At 36.4% G+C, this 18,999-nt stretch overlaps 1 protein-coding gene across 4 annotated transcripts in view; it reads right to left on the bottom strand.

Moving 5' to 3' along the window:
• The window catches only part of rnf32 (ring finger protein 32), a 45,949-nt gene extending 32,564 nt beyond the window's left edge, over window positions 1-13,385 (bottom strand). For 3 of the 4 annotated variants that reach the window (XR_012382526.1, XR_012382527.1, XM_073907146.1), the window contains exons 1-6: window positions 13,294-13,385; window positions 8,638-8,884; window positions 8,411-8,553; window positions 5,323-5,355; window positions 4,810-4,934; window positions 2,591-2,699 (exon numbers count right to left, since the gene is read on the bottom strand). Coding sequence is in view for 2 of the 4 variants with exons in the window: in XM_073907146.1 (XP_073763247.1) it covers window positions 2,591-2,699; window positions 4,810-4,934; window positions 5,323-5,355; window positions 8,411-8,553; window positions 8,638-8,884; window positions 13,294-13,302 (666 nt within the window). In the remaining 2 variants the exon portion in view is untranslated. 4 annotated transcript variants of the gene reach the window in all.
• Window positions 13,386-18,999: the final 5,614 nt, after the last annotated feature.

Genomic DNA, 18,999 nt, shown 5'->3' on the forward strand with positions numbered 1-18,999 from the left:
GTGATAAGCATTCAAAATTTTTTCATTCTTTTGTCGCAGCTGGTGAACTGCTTCCCGGTGTGCCAAAGGTCCAAAGAAACACAAACAAGAACAAAAAATGCAGTCAATTCTTCTATTGAAGTTATGCAAATGTAAAATTAATGACATAACAAAACAAAAAATGGAGTAGCTTTGCAATTGCAAGTCAAACAGTAGTCATTTGGCTATTAGTCGACTGTCTATTTTGGATGGACTTACATACAATTATTACGGTCTTATATACAATTATAGGGTTAAATCACCCAAAATGAACCCATAAGACCTTTGTTTGTCATCAGAACACAAATTAGGATGTTTCGATGAAATCCGAGAGCTCTCTGACCCTCAGTAGATAGCAGTGTTCCTAAAACATTCAAAGCCCATTAAGGTACCAAAACATGATCTAAACAGTCAAACGTGGGTCTAGGCAATTTTATGACGCTACTAAAATACTTCTGTGTGCAAAATAAATAAAAAATAACAACTTTATTCAATCATTTCTTTTCAGTGACAGTTCAGGACATACATTCACGAGAGAACTGTGCACTGTTCTAACGTACACAGTACCACAAATGCTTGATTTTTTTTAATGCAAGGAAGTCATGTGCAGCCATAAGTTATAAGTTAGCAGTGCGACAAGCATTTTCTAATGAGTCCTGAACAGACGTTGATGAGAAGAAACTGTTAAATATGTTGTTATTTTTGTTTTTGTTTGTGCACACAAAAGGACTCTCGTTGCTTAATAAAATCATAGTTGAACCACTGAGGACGCTTAGACTATAACTTTTCAGGACCACTCACATTTCAGCAAAAATATCTTAAGTTGCAAAAACAGTTCAAGGCACTTGAAAACTTGAAAAATTTAAAAAATATTTTTTTTTCCACATTTTTCGAGTGCCTTGAACTGATTTTTGCTGTTTATTCTGATGAATCCCTTACTCAAAGAGCCCCAAAACATTATTTACACTACCACTGTGCACTTTGTGTTTGATTTTGGATTTTTATATCTTTAGTTGTGTTCCAAAGATGAAAACGGTCTTACAGGTTTGTAACAACATTACATAATTATTGACAGAATATGCATTTTTTTAATATCTTTAATTTCTTTTGTTATGTGATTTGTATTTGCGTTTTCTTGTACACAGACTGCAGATGAAAATCAGCTATGCAGCTACTTCTGGGGCAGTTTTTTGACTGTCCCTCCCCTCTGTTAAATACCGAATTAAAGTTAAAAAAAAATATATATATATATTACTCTACAACCAATTCACTAACAAGAGTTAGCTGCCATGTAGTGCACAGATTGTCTAAAGATGACTATTAAAATAAAGTGCAGTCAACAAATGTAGACACTACCACATACAAAGTATATATATATATATATATATATAATTTAATGTTTTTAAAAAATGTCTCTTCAATTCAATAAAATAAAGCAGTAATTTTTTCAATGCTATTATAATTTAGAACAAATGTGATTTATTCTTGCGATTCAAAGCCACGTTATTAGAATCATTGCTCTATCTTTAGTGCCACATGCTTCAGAAATAATTCCTATATGCTAATTTGGTTCTTTATATTACACTGATTTCTAAAGGACGACCATAAAGGATGGAGTCATGATGGTGAAATGCATTTCAGTTAAGTTTCCAAACTGTCTGGTAGACCTTCGTAAAGGGATGTCTGTCATTATTACATCTTTTGCAATGAAAAAGACTTTCTAAAATAGTTTGTTGCTCAAAGACAGCAGTGAGACACCTGGCTCCAGGTGCAAAACACTAGCAACATGTGAGATGTGATCAAATTAAACATCAATATACAGACGTGCTGAATATAGTACCTGCCCGCATCAAGTGCTTAAGAAATGAATAAAGCTAAACCATAATAAAGATCATTTCACTGCCATTCTTCACACTACAATCTTGTAAGACAGCACTTGGAAATTAGCTGTTTAGAAACTACAATTGCAAACAAATAGAAGAATAAACACTCATGATCCTGTATCTGTATGCCTTTAAATAAGGACACTGTGCTCTTCAAAGCAGTTTCAGGATATGGCTTGCATTTCTAGGAGTCTGGAACACTCTCAGCTTCTGAGCTGAAACCAAGAGTTGACTGTATCTGCTTCACTAGATGGCAACCTTTGCTTTCCCTGGGCTAATGTATGGGGACTTGTGTGCACGACAATGAGGGGTCTGCGGGGACAGATGTCTGTGTCAGTGAGCTCCTAACCAACCACTTCTAACCACTTTCACCTGTTATCAGTCTCCTGCATTCTGAAGGGTCAAAGGGTGCATGAACACCACAATGGGAAAATACCTTTTTCCAGCAAACTGTTTGAGCCTTCATTTCTATTCTCACTGATTACGTACAAAGTTCATTGGAAATAAAAGCCTTGTTATTTGGATTCCTTTTAGGGGACTACTCTGTATGACTGCACCTTCATTTTGCGACATAATAAACGACAAATTTGCTTGATGAGCAAAATTTCTTGACAGAAAACATTACTTCAATATTTTTAGATGATACAATCATCTAGTTGGTAACATAACAAATTGTCAATTAATGTTACCTTTTTTTCAAAGAATCTTCTTCTTAAGTGTTGGTCTTTTGGAGGCACATGCTTTCTTATGTTGCTGTACCATTTGCGAACAACGTAGCCCCGCCAGAGAGTCTGTATTCTGAGAGTTCAAAAAAAAGAAGAAAAATATCAGCATCATGACACGTATATAAAAGCAAACACAGTACTCCAATGAACATGCACCCTATACCCTTTGTGCACAAAAGAGTTGCAATTTAATAACATATCGATTGAACCACTGAAACCATGAATCCATTTTGAGGATGTTTTTTGGTATGTTTTTGGTCGGGACCAGTGCTGTCTAGAGTTCTAGGGAGTTCTGAGATTTCACCTAATATATCTTAACTTGTGTTCCGATGATGAACAAAGGTCTCAGATTCAAGCTCACCAGATTCAAGCACTTTCAAAGACTTTTAAAAGAACAATTAAGTTTTTTAATCAAGTCCTTTGTAGTTTACACCCCACATTAAAGACCTTGCTGCACCTAACATTTCACTTAAACTTAATATTTACATGAAACATGTCAAAGTAGAAAAATTTTCTAAAATATTGACCATTTTAAACAGTCATATCCAAAGATCTTTAATACAATTTGTAATATTAATTTTTTCTTTAAAACAAAATATTCAAAATTTGGTTTTTAAAATATTTAAAGGTATTTTCAATAAGTGTGGGAACCCTGTAATTAACAGCATCATTTTCAATTTTGGGTGAATTAACACTTTAATGATTAACTGATTTAATTGATTCAGTCAGAGCGAGTCAGTGTACTGATTCACTGAACTTACAGTTCCAGCAAGTGATGCCATTCAGTTTCTAATAAATGAAGTTACTAGTATAAATTTTAGGATTTATCATTAGACTATTTGTCTTTTATTCATTCGTTTTCCTTTTGGCTTAGTCCCTATTTATTTATTAATCTAGGGTCGCCACAGCAGAATGAACCACCAACTTATCCAGTGTATGTTTTCACACAGCGGATGCCCTTGCCAGCAGAGAAACATCCATACACACTCATTCCATCACTGGGAAACATCCATACAGACTCATTCACACACACTTATACACTATGGACAATTTAGCGTACCCAATTCACATATACCGGCAAAGTGGTGGCACAGTAGGTAGTGCTGTCCCCTCACAACAAGTAGGTCACTGATTCAAGCCTCGGCTGGGTGAGTTGGCGTTTCTGTGTGGAGTTTGCATGTTCTCCCCCTATTTGCATGGGTGTCCTCTAAGAGCTCTGGTTTCCTCCACAGTCCAAAGACATGTGCTATAGGTGAATTGGGTAAGCCAAATTGTATGTAGTGTATATGTGTGAATGAGAGTGTATGGGTGTTTCCCCGTGATGGGTTGCAGCTGGAAGGGCATCTGCTGCATAAATCGTGTGCTGGATAAGTTGGCGGTTCATTCCGCTATGGCGACCCCAGATTAATGAAGGGACTAAGCTGAAAAGAAAATGAATGAATGAATGATTTTCTTTATACTGCAAGTCTGGACTATGGGGGAAACCCACACGAACATGGGGAGAACATGCAAACTCCACACAGAAATGTCAACTGACCCAGCTGAGGCTTGAACCAGCGGCCTTCTTGCTGTGAGGCCATCATGCTACACACTGTGCCACAGTGACGCCTATTATTTGTCATTTGTAATTCTATTTATCATAGCACATTTACGCATTTATTTATTTTTGTTATACATTCTGCTTTATGGCATATTTTACACTAGTTTGCACATTTGAATTATCATTAATATATGTAGTACTTATGCGTTTCAGTAATAAAATGTAATATTTTCTTGTGAGATAAATAAACACCCATTAATAAGCACTTTCTGCTTTTAACAGACTTGTTTCAAATGTTTAACTTGCTTTTAAAAACTTGAGTATAACTGAAGAGAGGTATTTCATACGTTTACTGGAGTAGTATCTTATTAAGGTATCTGTTCTTTTAAGAGCATAATTTGTGTTTATCGTCCACCACTGAAAAGCTGTCATTTTAATAGGAATCAACATGAAGGGGTCATTTGACCAAAAGTAATCTGCATGGTTTAAAGATTATTTCTGTGTGAGCTCTTACATACACAGAATTGAGCACAGATAACACAGCTTTTGCTACAGTTATGCTAATGTGATCGTACTTTAACAGACCAAAGGGATATTTCAGTGAATGTAGAGTGTCTATTCACAATAAATTCTATTTCTTTACCTGAGAGCACACTTTTCCCGATAGAGCCTAGCACCATCATAGATCACCCTTGTCTCGTACTGCTCTTTTCTGCACATTGGGCAACACTTCTTGCCTGAGAACTTCTCAAAAGACTTCAGGCAAACCTGAAATTAGCAACACAAAGGGACTCGATCACCAACTCTGAGTGTGCTATTAAGGGGATAGTTCACCAAAAAATTGTATTCTGTCATCAATTACTCACTCCCCATTTGTTTCAGACCTATTCGAGTTTCTTTTTACTTTTGAACACAACATAGTATATTTAGAAAAATGTTGCAACCTGGTACTTATTGACTACCACAGTAGTTTACATATAGAGGTCAATAGATTTTTCAAAATATCTGCTTTCTGAGTTCAGAAACAGAAACTCATTAAGCTTTTGAAACCACCTGAGGGTGAGTATATGAAGAGAAAATATTGATTTTGGAGTGAACTATCCCTTTAAAAATTCCATGCCAATTCATTACGTTGGAATGATCTGTGGTGACTTACTTTGTGAAATACATGTGAACAGGAGAGTAGAACCTATCCAAAGAAATAAAAAATCATAAAGTGCTGTCCTGATTGAATTAAATGAATAAATCTATTAGGTACATTGTTTTCTCATCAAATAAACACTATTAAACAATGCTTTTAAGTACTGTGAGGATGTAATAGTCTCAGCTTTACAAGTAACTAGTCAAGGTGGTCAATGTACACAGATAGTTAGAGACCAGAAACACCAGCTGAGAATATATGTATACATACTGTCTGTCTGTTCTCTATAGAGATCAACCTAGCTATCACCAACAGCCTGCCTGATAATCTACATGCATTCAGCCTCCATTAAACTGTATTCATGCACAAATGTCTCACATCAGATCCAAACACATGAGCAGGTGAAGCAGCTAACATGTTAACAAATAAATGAGAACACAAAAGCATATTAAATTCAAGAAAAGTGTATTATTTGATGTTTCAAAAACATTTATGAAAATAAAATGTTGAAATATGGGTGAATTAAAGCTCCACTGTCATTCAACGTAGCAGATAATGCAAAAATTAAACAACATACTTATTCTGGCCAGTATGTACAAAATTTTAGATAATTTAAAACAATTTAAAACTTTGAAGGATGTTGTTCTCCTATTATACCTGACAAGATGTTTTAGTAATTAAACTAGTGCTATCAAACAATTGATCATGATTATTTACAGCTGAAATAAAAGTTTGTATTAACATAATAAATGTAATATGCACGCTATGCATATTTATTATTTATATGCACTAATATATTTATGTTATTCGTATACAAGATATTTATGTTTAAAAAACTAATTCTAAATATATATGTACATATTTATGTATTGTATGTTTTTTATTTTTGTATTTACAATAAATATGCTAAATATAATTACACACAAATTATGTTTACAGTATTGATGTTATGATTTATTCTGAATAATCGTTTGATAACACTGATATGAAATATTGTTACACTGAATTATATTTAAGTGGGTGTCTTTCGTAATTTGTGGAACATTTATCCATTCATTTTTTTTTCTCATCTTATTCCCTGTATTATTATGGGGTTGACCGTTACAGAATGAACCGTCAACTTATCCAGCATATGCTTTATGCAGCGGATGCCCTTCCAGCTGCAACCCATCACTGGGAAACATCCATTCACACCCATATATTACAGACAATTCATTCATTCATTCATTCATTTTCTTCTCAGCTTATTTAATTCACCTTTATTAATTTGGGGTCGCCACAGCGGAATGAACTGCCAACTTATCCAGCATATATTCTACGCATATGCAACTGCAACCTATTACTGCTCCCACACTCATTCACACTCATACATTACGGACAATTTAGCCTACCCAATTCTCCTATACCGCAGGTCTTTGGACTGTGAATCCGGAGCACCCAGAGGAAACCCACGCCAACACGGTGAGAACATGCAAACTCCACACAGAAATGCCAACTGACCCACCCGGGGCTCGAACCAGCGACCTTCTTGCTGTGAGGCGATTGTGCTACCCACTCCGCCACCAAGCTGCCCTTGTTGAACACTGTTCCTTCAAAATTCACACAAAATTCCTTCATGTGGTCCCAACCTAAACTGATTAAGTTAACTTAATTGTTTTTACAAATTTAAGTGTATTAAACATAAAGTTGTCCCAAAAAATCCCTTAAGAATTGTGTTGGTTCATCACATATTAAATAAGTAGTTTGAACAAGAAGCAAATGTATTTTTTAAATTAATAAATTAATCATTTATTGCATCATAAACCAATAAATAAAATTAAACAAAATTCACTCTAATGTATGAAACAATCAAAGGGCAAAATATTCTCTATAAAATTAAATTTACAGTAGTAATTAAAAGTGGCAATATTTTTATGAAAATATAAAAACATGTAATATATAGCAGTTACGTAGTGTACAACTGAATAATGGACACAATAAATTAGATATTTTACCCTATTTCAATATTTTTCTTTATTCCTGTCTTTTATTTTGCTATTTTAATAATGTTTAAAAATAATGTAAAAAAAACTCATATTAAACTTGTTACATAGATCTAATTAAAACACATGTAAACACACGCTAAAATCAATATTTACATGTGGCTAAGGCAACTTCATTGTCCCTGCAGCTCTGAACAGCTGGTGTTTTAGTCCAGCATTCTTGAGGAGATTTTAAAAGAATTCTGGTAGCTGGTTGACAATGGCTGGTTTACATGTCATGATTGATGCTGACCTGATGGCTACATGAATCACAATACAGTAAAGTTCAAAGAAAATATTGTAAATTTGTTACGAGATCTTAAAAAGTGGTGTACATGTACATGTGTATTGTAGAAAATGTAGGGTGGGATGTTTGGTCTATTGGGAATTCATTGGACTGTAGCTGTTTGATATCGCTGAGAAGAGAAGAAATTTCACTCATAATAGAGGGCATATCATTTTAATTAACTAGAGCATTTGAATTATTTACCTCCATTTGACATATGCTTTTGTTTAAAAACAACTTACATTGTATTGAAGATAAACATTTTATCTGTCCATGTTTTACTGAGAATCAAACCCACAAACCTGGTATTGCCAGCACATGCTACAGAAAGGCAATGTATTTTGTTAATGATGTGCATTGATAAACGGTGACTAAAAAAGCCTAAATCAATAAAAAAAGTAAATTAAATCATTTATTCAGAACATCACTCATGCACAACATGTAAGTCCGTATTCCTCAAAAGAAAAGCATACAGGTTTAGGTGACATGAGCATGAGGAAAAGATTTTACGATTTGAACTTATAGTTTGATTATCACCAGTGTAAAGAGTGGTCACGCATTTCACTCTGGCTTACAGACTGTCCTCTTGATGTAATTTACTTAATTAACTAAGGTCTACTGATGGACAACACATTCCTTAAAGATTGACTTAAACAAAGGTCTAACAGGAAGATACTGCTGTACATCCATCTGTATTCACTTTCATACTTTGAACTTCACGCACACTCAGCTGTGTTCTACGCAGAAACAAATGCAGAGAAAAAAACTATACAATGTTATGAGCAAGTAAAGTTACCTGTGGTTGCAGACGAAACTCCTCCCTGCATATGGCACAGGGTTGGGTTGAATCTCCCTCCAGGATGGACCTGGTTTTAACCTCTGCCCACTCCTCTGCAGTTAGTCTTGGTGAAGGAGCCTCAACTAGACCCATCCTCTGTGCTGCAGCATCATCATCAAAATCTGAGCATTAGCATTAGCCACAATAATCAGCATACCTAAATTTCCATGATGATCACAGCCTACCAAGAGTCAGACGTGGAGGAGCAGGATCCAGCACATACTCTCTCTCCTCTTTTCCTTGTGCCTGCCTGGAGTTCTGGCTTTTATTTCTCCTGCTAGCATGTGCAGCCCCACCAGCAGCAGGGCAGGAGGCGTCTGACACATGGAGCTTATGGGGATGGTATCCAACAGATATTTTGTGTGTGATGTGTTCCTGAAGTGCTATAGCTGCTAGAGTCAGTCTCCTACTTTCCACTTTACAGCCAAATCCCTGAAGAACATGAAGTGGTACAATTTGAACCATTAAAAAAACTGGTCTAACACTTTATCTGAATGTTTCCATTTGACAATCTTCTAAATGGCAAATGTTTGTCTGACTAAACTGTTTTACAGAAATCGACTGTATAATTCACAGATATTTCATTATGGGAGTGCCTGAGCGACTTCCTCTGCTTGTAAACTCATCAACAAAAACCTGTGATCAGTTCATGAGATTGGCCAGATTGGCGAGTACCAATAGAGTCATGAAATGTGATTATCGGCCAATACCGATCTTTGGTCGCTCGGAGCATCCCTAATTTTCAATGCTCCTTTTTGACAGCTCTGCTCCTCTCTTTACCTGAGTGTCCAAGACATACGGTCAGAGATCAGATGATACAACCACAAAGTCAATCATTGACCTCCACCCTAGGGTGTCCTGATGCCATGTGCACTGATGGACCCCCCCTATGCTTGAACATGGTGTTCGTTTTAGACAAACTATAATTAGTACAGAAGTCCAAACACTGAAGAGCAAATCCATCGATGCGCAGCTCCACAACATCTAAACAAATCAAAACCAGTGCATCATTTCACAGAGGGCCTAATGCTGAGTGTGCACCAACATATAGCGCAACTGCACTGCAGGTGTCCCAATGAGTCCCAACTCGGGGACCTTTCCTGATCCCTTCCCTATCTCTCTCTCCCAATTCACTTCCTGTCTAAAAGGCAAAAGAGCAATTAAATCTTAAAAAACGGTGAATGATGTCACAGGATGCAGCCATAAACAGGGCAGAATGCCAAACTTGATTCATAATCACAGTTTTGAAAATCACAGTTCAATATCACGGTTGTAAATGCTTCCGTTTGTGGCAAATATTAATTTATCTTTGTGAAGGAAGAATTCCAGGGACTATTTTGACTCCTTTTTACAGTTTTTAGCTCTTCTTGAGTTATCAGCTAATAAAAATACCATCACATGTACACACAAACCATTCAGCACAACACATCCTGCTCTTCAGCTGCTTAAGAACGCAGCAGCACAAGTGGTCTTTAATGAACCTAAAAGAGCACATGTCACTCCGCTACTCATCCATTTGCACTGGCTGCCAGTTGCTGCTCCCATCAAATTCAAAGCTTTGATGTTTGCTTACAAAGCGACTTCTGGCTTTGCTCCTTCTTATCTGCTCTCACTTCTGCAGATTTATGTGCCCTCCAGAAACTTGCGTTCTGTGAATGAACATCGCCTCATGGTTCCATCCCAAAAAGGGAAGAAATAACTTTCCCGTACTCTCGCATTCAATCTGCCCAGTTGGTGGAATGAACTCCCTAATTACATCAGAACGGCAGAGTCACTCGCTGTCTTCAAGAAACGACTAAACACTCAACTGTTTAGTCTCCACTTTCCTTTCTAATCTGCAATTGTCTCTCTGGCTCCACCGCTAACTGTACTACAAAAAAATAAATTATTAAAAAAAATATATATATACAGTATACTAATGTTTTGCTTCTTACACTTTACACTCATGAAACTTGCCTATAGCACCTATTCATTGTGGCTCTTATAGTTGTATAAATTGCTTCCTTGTCCTCATTTGTAAGTCGCTTTGGATAAAAGCGTCTGCTAAATGACAATGTAAATGTATGTTCAGTAAGTTCTGTCACAAAATAAGTCATAAAACAGATAGTATGAATGCAAACCAAAACCAATTGTAAAATGTTATATTTTGGTCCAGATCAAACAAACCAAAACCATCAAGCTGCAAGTGTGAACACACCCTTAATTGCTGTTGATTTTTGTTTTAAACTAGCGACTGATCATTTTTAAGTGTTCTTAAATGTGTTAAAGTGACTCACATTTATTATTTTCCTCCTGCCCCTGACAAGTGATCAGTCATATAAAAAGATCCTCCAAAGTTCCAGCCTTTATATCCTAACCCTGTCAACCTGAGTCCACTGAGATAAACAGCACTACTCTTTTTACTTGGTTTAACTATCCAAATATAGACTATTTCAATCCAGTTCAAACAAACTTTAGACTTAAACTGTGTGTTTAAGAGGTGCGCTGAAGCCTGTGATATTGATATGGAGAGTCTGGGAATTTTCTGACAGCTAGTTCCTTTTGATGAGATGATTGCATGTTGTTAAATTGAGAGTCGCATCATATGTCAATGATTTATGTGAATAGTAATTAATGAGAATAATATAACAATATAACATAACATTATGTATATTGGTATGATGATGACAATGATAATAAACAAGATTATATAAGGAGGACTTAATTTGATAGAGCAGAAAAGATTTTTAGTCACAAGCCTCATAAAAGTGTCACAGCTGTAACATTTTAAGTGATAATTATACTGTTTACTTTCCTAAATGTATCTTACACCTACAGTGTATTCGAAAAGTATTCATAGTGCTTCACTTTTTTCACATTTTTTGTTTACAAAATGGATTAAATAAATTTATTTCCTCAAAATTCCACACACAATACCCCATAATGACAAATCAAAACCTGAAAAATAACATGTACATAAGTATTCACAGCCTGTGCTCAATACTTTGTTGATGCACTCCAGAAATGTTCGGTAGGATATAGGTCTGGGCTCTGGCTGGATCACTCAAGGACATTCGCCATGTTGTTGTGAGCCACTCCATTGACCATTTGGCAGTGTGCTTTGGGTCATTTTCCTGCTGAAAGATGAACTATCGCCCAAGTCTGAGGTCAAGAACACTCTGAAGCAGGTTTTCACTCAGGATGCATCTGTAGATTGCTGCATTCATCCTTCCTTCTATCCTGACCAGTCTTCTAGTTCCTGCTGCTGAAAAACATCTCCACAGCATGATGCTGCCACCACCATGCTTCACTGTAGGGATGGTATTAGCCTGGGGGTGAGCAGTGCCTGGTTTTCTACAAATGTAGCCCCTGGCATTTACTCCAAAGAGTTCAATTTTAGTGTCATCAGACCAGAGAATTTTGTTTCTTGGTCTGAGAGTCCTTCAGATGCCTTTTAGCAAATTCCAGGCAGGCAGTGGCTTCCGTCTTGCCACTCTACCATACAGGCCTGATTGGTGGATTTCTGCACAGATGGTTGTACTACTGTAAGGTTCTCCTCTCTCCACAGAAGAATGGTGGAGCTCAGACAGTGACCATCTGGTTATTGATCACCTCTCTGACTAAGGCCCTTCTCCCCCGATCACTCAGCTTAGATGGCCAGCCAGCACTAGGAAGAGTCCTGGTGGTTCCAAACATCTTCCACTTACGGATGATGGAGGCCACTAGGCTCATTGGAACTTACGGAGCAGCAGATATCTTTCTGTAACCTTCCCCAGTCTTGTGCCTTGAGACAATCCTATCTCGGAGGTCTACAGACAATTCCTTTGTCTTCATGCTTGGTTTGTGCTTTGACATGCACTGTCAACCCTGGGACCTTATATAGACAGGTGTATGCCTTTTCAAATCATGTCCAATCAACTGAACTTACCACAGGTGAACTACAATTAAGCTGCTGAAACATCTCAAGAATGATCAGTGGAAACAGAATGTATCTAATCTCTATTTAGAGCTTCACAGCAAAGGCTGTGAATACTTATGTACATGTGATTTTTCAGGTTTTTTATTTTTAATAAATTTGCAACAATTTCAAAAAAAATCTTTTTTCAAATTGTCAATATGGGGTATTGTGTGTCGAATGTTGAGGAAATAAATTAATTTAATCCATTTTGGAATAAGGCTGTAACATAAAAAATGTGGAAAAAGCGAAGCGCTATGGATACTTTCCGAATGCCCCATATAGATATCGACACCTAAAAAGTGCTTGCAGAAGTGGCGTTGATATGGCCACCAATTGTTTGAGACACTGCAAAAAAAAATTTTTTCATTTTTTATAATTTATTTTTTTCTAAATCCAACTTGCAATTTTAAGTGCATTTTATTTATCCTATATCATTTTGTTTCTGCAACGTACAAATACAAATATCTTTATTTTTTAAGACAGTTTTCTGAAATTATTTGTTTTATCATGAACTGACCCATAAACCTCCACTTCAAAATCCGATTTATACAACAAACTTATTTTTTTCACCAGTATGACCTGACTTGAGACTGAGTTTAAGTTTTTTTGCCAGATTCATACGCTAAAAAATATTTACCAAACCGTAGACCATCAACAAGGGAAGTAAAAATATACATATTTTTACAGTCTTTTTTTTGCATGGCAACCCACAACTGTAGCAGGATTAGTAACCATAACAGCTAGCGTTAGCAAGAGCTCGTCGAACTTAGCTGGAAAATAAAACACACGGCGCAAAATAAGCAACAGCGCATTTTGATAACCTTTTAAGTCACCCTCTCAAACTTGTTAACTCAAAAACGCTGAGATGATCTTCAAAAGCGTGAAGAAAAGAAAAGCGGCTCACCAGTGGCATTGCTGTCCACAGAAACACTGTTTACTTGGTCGCTATGCAACGAACCACCATTCAGTGCAGTGTGACGTTCCCACGAGCTCATCTCACTTTCCTGATTGCCAGTCCTACTTGAATGATGAATTCAGCTGTTGGAATACAAAAAAAAAATGACATGTTTTAAATCCTAATTATAATATTTATAATGTTTGCACAAACCTAAATTGTAATTTCTGAATTATGCTCATTTTTATAAGCACTCATAATAATTTTTTTGAAAAAAGAAATCCATCCAACAACAAAAATATCATGTTTAATAACAACAGTCAACATTTCAGTATTTAGTTTTACTAAAGATATATAGGAAAACCTTTAGTTTTATGTAGGAAATTAATATATTTTCCAGTTAATTGTTTTATGTTATTTCCTTACTGAAATCCGAACATTAAAGAAATATTTGCAGGGCAAGTATAGCTTTACACTGTATATAAAATCCTGACCTCAATGTTGCTTCCGGAAATTTGTGTTTTGGTCCTAATTCAATTCAATTCAATTTAATCCAATACAATTCAATTCCATTCAGCTTTATTTGTATAGCGCTTTTACAATGTAGATTGAGTCAAAGCAGCTTCACATAAATGGTCATAGTAAATTGTAACAGTGTAGTTCAGTTTTTTTAGTGTTTAAGTTCAGTTAAGTTTAGCTCAGTTCAATGTGGTTTACCGATCCCAAACCATGCAATCAAGAGGGGACAGCGGGAAAAAAACTTCACCAGTTGGCGAAAGTGAAGAAAAAAAACCTTGAGAGAAACCATACTCAGTTTGGAACGACCATTTTAATTTCTCCGCTGGCCAAACGTCTTGTGCAGAGCTGCAGTCTCAGCGGCGGAGGCTGAAAGCTGGCCTCAGCGAAGACTCGTCTGTCCCTAGAGCGTCGCAGGAATCAGTCTCATGCTTTCCACTCCTCCATGACCACCACACCAGCTGCTCAGGATACGGCCTGGTCCAGGATAGGAAACCTTGGGATTATCTCGTCGCTGGTCTTGGATTGAATCAGTGAATCTGCATAGTCTGAGGGCCTCGGGAAGAGTATCCCCAGGTGGAAATGAAAAATAAAGAGAATAATTAGCGTAGCTGCTGTTCAATTAATTGATTGACTGATTCATTGACTGATTGTTTGATTGATTGATTGATTCATTCATTGATTTATTGATTCATACATTCATTTATTCATTGATAATTTTTTCAGTCTGTCATTTATTTATAGGGCCAGATGTGACCTAATGGTTGATGAGTTGCACTTGATGAGTAGATGAGATGACTTGATGAGTAGATGAGTATTGCACTTGCAATACAAAGACTGCTTGTTGGATTCCTGGTCCCAGCAATAATTGAAGATGGAAGGACTGAATGAACCAGCTTCAATACTCAGGTGAGCTGTATGTGTGTGCTCACTCCATGTGCTCACTCCATGTGTGTGCACTTGGATGGGTTAAATGTAGTTTTTAAATATTTTTACACAACTTTGAGTATACGTATACTTTATTTCTTTATTCATATATCAAGAAGATATGTCATTTGTAGCTAAAATGCGTTCATTTTATATTTACATTTAGTCCCATGTTTTACACAGCGGATGCCCTTCAAGCTGCAACCCAGTACTGGGAAACACTTATTCACTCTCACATTCACACACATACACTACACTACTTATTCAATTCACCTATAGTGCTTGTCTGTGGGGGAAACCGGAGCACCCGGAGGAAACCCACACCAACATGGGAAGAACATTCAAACTCTCACAGAAACGCCAACTGACCCAGCAGGGGCTCGAACCAGCAACCTTTTTACCTTTTTGCTTTGGGGCAACAGTGCTAACCCTTGAGCCACCGTTCCACCCCAAAAAGCCTTTATTAATTGTAAATAAATAAGGCCAATCAAGGTCTGCAACGCATGTGCTGTAGATCTCATTGAGCTGTTATCAGATGCCAAATTCCTCAGAGCTTCTTTGTTCATACCTGAACCATGAGATCAGGTGTGTCAAAAAGGTCATCCTCAGATGTTAAAAAAGCAACTTCAAAGATAAAAGTTTCATCAGTGATTATTACGTAACGGTGAAAGTTGCCATATTTTTAAGTCAAATAAATTGCATGTAAGTATTGTGGTGCATAACAGCTGGTTTAACACCCATCACTGGAACAGCCATCAATACAAAGTGACTTTAAAAAACATTGGCCTAACCTTTTAGTGTGACAGTGGAAAACCATCATCCTTTTCTCTCTATAGACTCATACATTCTTGAGATTAGTGCTAGAAAAGCACAGCCTATATGGCCTTTAATGCTACAGACAAAGGTGCGGAGCAATTTATTTTTCAGGAATTCATCCTCTGAGCATTCAATCAAAACCTGTCTTCCCCAATCTCTATCATTTGTGTTTTTAAGTAAATAATCACTGTTTTCAAACAGAAGGGCAGTCAAGTCTTGCCATAAAAGCTGCTTTCTTCCAACTGTCATCGAAATGGATTTTTGTAGGTGCTTTCATTTTCAACAGGGGCTCTGTTTGTTTTCTTCCTCTTTATAAATACCGGTTTAAAGAGCTTTCTATTTAACTTTCTTCTGTGAATCTTTTTACCTATTCTGTCATTCAGACATTTTTTCAAAGAAGTGACTCACCTTGTGTGAACAAGAGCTGAGGGGTCTGTTGCCATTAGGTTTCGAAAAGGAAAGCTTTCCTGCATTTTGTACGAACTTTGCAAAGTACAGACAGCTTAAAAAGTGAGAATTAATATATTGATTTGTCTCTGCTCAAAGAGAAGCAACAAGTATAATCTGAATAGCAAAATAAGGTACAGATGTTATTAAGGAGAGAGATTGCTGGAGTTGGATAGTCGAATATGTACTTAATAACTGGAAACAATGGAGAAATTCCCATATTTAAAAGCAGGAGTTTAGTTTAAACAAAAGCTTTAATGTGATTTTAAGAGAAACTGATGGCCTTTAGATTGAACACTTGATAGCCTCTTTGTTCTTTGTTGACTCACTAGATAAAAGATGAATCAATGACTTAAAGCAAACCAAACATGTACATGGCTCAGAGACAAAAAAAAACATATATATATATATATATATATATATATATATATATATATATATATATATATATATATATATATATATATATATATATATATATATATATATATATATATAGTTGAAGTCAGAATTATTAGCCCCCCTGAATTATTAGCCCCCCTGTTTATTTTTTCCCCAATTTATGTTTAATGGAGAGCAGATTTTTTTCAACACACTTCTAAACATAATAGTTTTAATAACTCATTTCTAATAATTGATTTATTTTATCTTTGCCATGATGACAGTAAATAATATTTTACTAGATATTTTTCAAGACATTTCTATACAGCTTAAAGGGACATTTAAAGACTTAATTTAATTAGGTTAACTAGGCAGGTTAGGGTAATTAGGCAAGTTATTGTATAACGATGGTTTTTTCTGTAGATTATCGATAAAAAATATAGCTTAAAGGGGCTAATAATATTGTCCCTAAAATAGAGTTTAAAAAATAAAAAATGCTTTTATTCTAGCCGAAAAAAAACAAATAAGACTTTCTCCAGAAGAAAAAATGTTATCAGACATACTGTGAAAATTTCCTTGCTCTGTTAAACATAATTTGAAAAATATTTAAAAAGGAAGAAAAAAATACAAAGGGGGCTAATAACTCTGACTTCAACTGTACATATATATATGTATATGCATGTTTTTAATTATTTTAGATATAATAGAATCACTTGGATGATCACTTATTCTGTTATATATTTTGTAAGTCAGAATCATGTTGTTTAACATTTGATTTCCCAAAAGTACAAATTTACAAAGCTTTTAAGAAAACAATTTTGTGTTTAATAGACGTCTAATAGACATCTAAGCGTAGACAGCTTGGCTAACACAAGGCTAAACTTGGGTTGTCAATGAAAATCTAATAGACATCTAATATCCCAAAACTAGACTAGTGGTCAAATAGACAGATTAAACAGACTTTATATGTGTAGTCATTGATTTCTGTTTATTTGATGACTAGTTTAGTTTTGGCCTATTCTTAGACGTCTATTAGATTTTTATCTAATTCTAACAAAGTGTTACTAAAATACTATTTGATGTAACTAGTAATGCTAAGCTAGAGATGGAGCTACTGCGATGCATCAAAACTGCAATATAATGCCACGTATTCATGATATGACTGTTCTCCATGTATACGTGTACATTTTTATTCCACTGCTGATTAAGTAAACCTGCAAAAAAAAGTCTTTATCTATAAAAAACGCAGGGCAAAATAATTTAAACATGCCCACTGAAAATGAAATACAAATCACTGTGTGCTTTTGCGTCTTTTTATTTCATTTGCTAAGTGCTACATTACCTCATGCTTTGGACCTCACAAAGGATTTCCAATAAATCTCCTGGCGGCTGCGAGTAATCGATCAGGCGGTTTGATTAACCTGTCTGAAGGGTCCTCCCACAGTACTACAGGTCTTGGCTGGCTCTGTGGATGGCTTGTTGGAAATGTTCATTGTCAGTTAGCCTGGCCGAGCTCAGACTGCAGCGGATAAATTCTGGGACCGGCCTGTGCTCGAGAATCATCACTGCGTTCCCGTTGCGCACAAACTACAGTGACATAAATTTGCTCACCGTGACTTACAAATCAATAGTGCAGCAAGTGATGCTTTTACTATTTGTCTCTTTGGTCACGTGCTGCTCCCTGGCCAGAAACGTACCTCATCCACTTTATACGACATATAATAATAAGCCTGGATGCTTTGCGCTCGCTCTCGTAGTCTTGTTCTGTGTGCCAAGTGGATTTCACTTGAATGTCGCAGTGGTGCCCAGCAATCTGCAACACACTTGCGAAGCCATCTCGTCCCCATAATGGCCAATAATTGAGCAGAATCCATCACAGGGGCTGAAAATAGACTGCCATAATGGCCATAAATTGTAGCCCAGGAGAGATTAACACATGGAGCTGTGCCGACCCTGCTGTGCCTGAGAGTCTCCTGTACCTCCAGAGACGAGTCTGTCTCGTTCTCTTCTTTGTCACCTGCTGATTTCATGCATAGGGCCAGCGATTAAAATTATAGCTCCCAAAGCAGTAGGCCTAGCGCTCTTGGTGGGTGGAAGTGTGGGAAGAACTATGCGAATGCCCACCATGCATTATATTGAAGTTTTCTCTGATATCTCACCTGGTTGTGTGGAGTGTATTTAATTCTGTTGAGAATATATTGGAATGGAAAAAGGAAGCTTATAAAGAGCTGACAGTCAACTGAATAGCCTCAGGCTTTTTGATTGCTCAATTTGACCCCCGAGCTGTAAAATCATGAAGAGCAAATCTGCATAGAAAATTAGTGTTTTCACTGAGTGTGGATTTATTATCATTATCATTAATGTTGAAGCCCTCACTTATATACACAAACAGTCAGAGAGAGCAAGAGAGAGAGTAATTAACTCATTTAAAGTATGAGTTTAAAGCCCAAAGACTTCCTCACAAGTCCTCCATTAATCATGGCTTATTTCATGTGATTGAGTGACTGACTGACTGACGTGTGCCTCGGTTTGATGGAATGCTTTTGTGGTAAAATGTCGTAAATGCAAACGTTCTCTGAGCAAGGAATATAAATATGTCCCAAACCGCTCACTAGAATTATCACATAA

The sequence above is a fragment of the Danio rerio genome, chromosome 7, assembly GCF_049306965.1.
Source record: "Danio rerio strain Tuebingen ecotype United States chromosome 7, GRCz12tu, whole genome shotgun sequence".
NCBI classification, from domain to species: domain Eukaryota; kingdom Metazoa; phylum Chordata; class Actinopteri; order Cypriniformes; family Danionidae; genus Danio; species Danio rerio.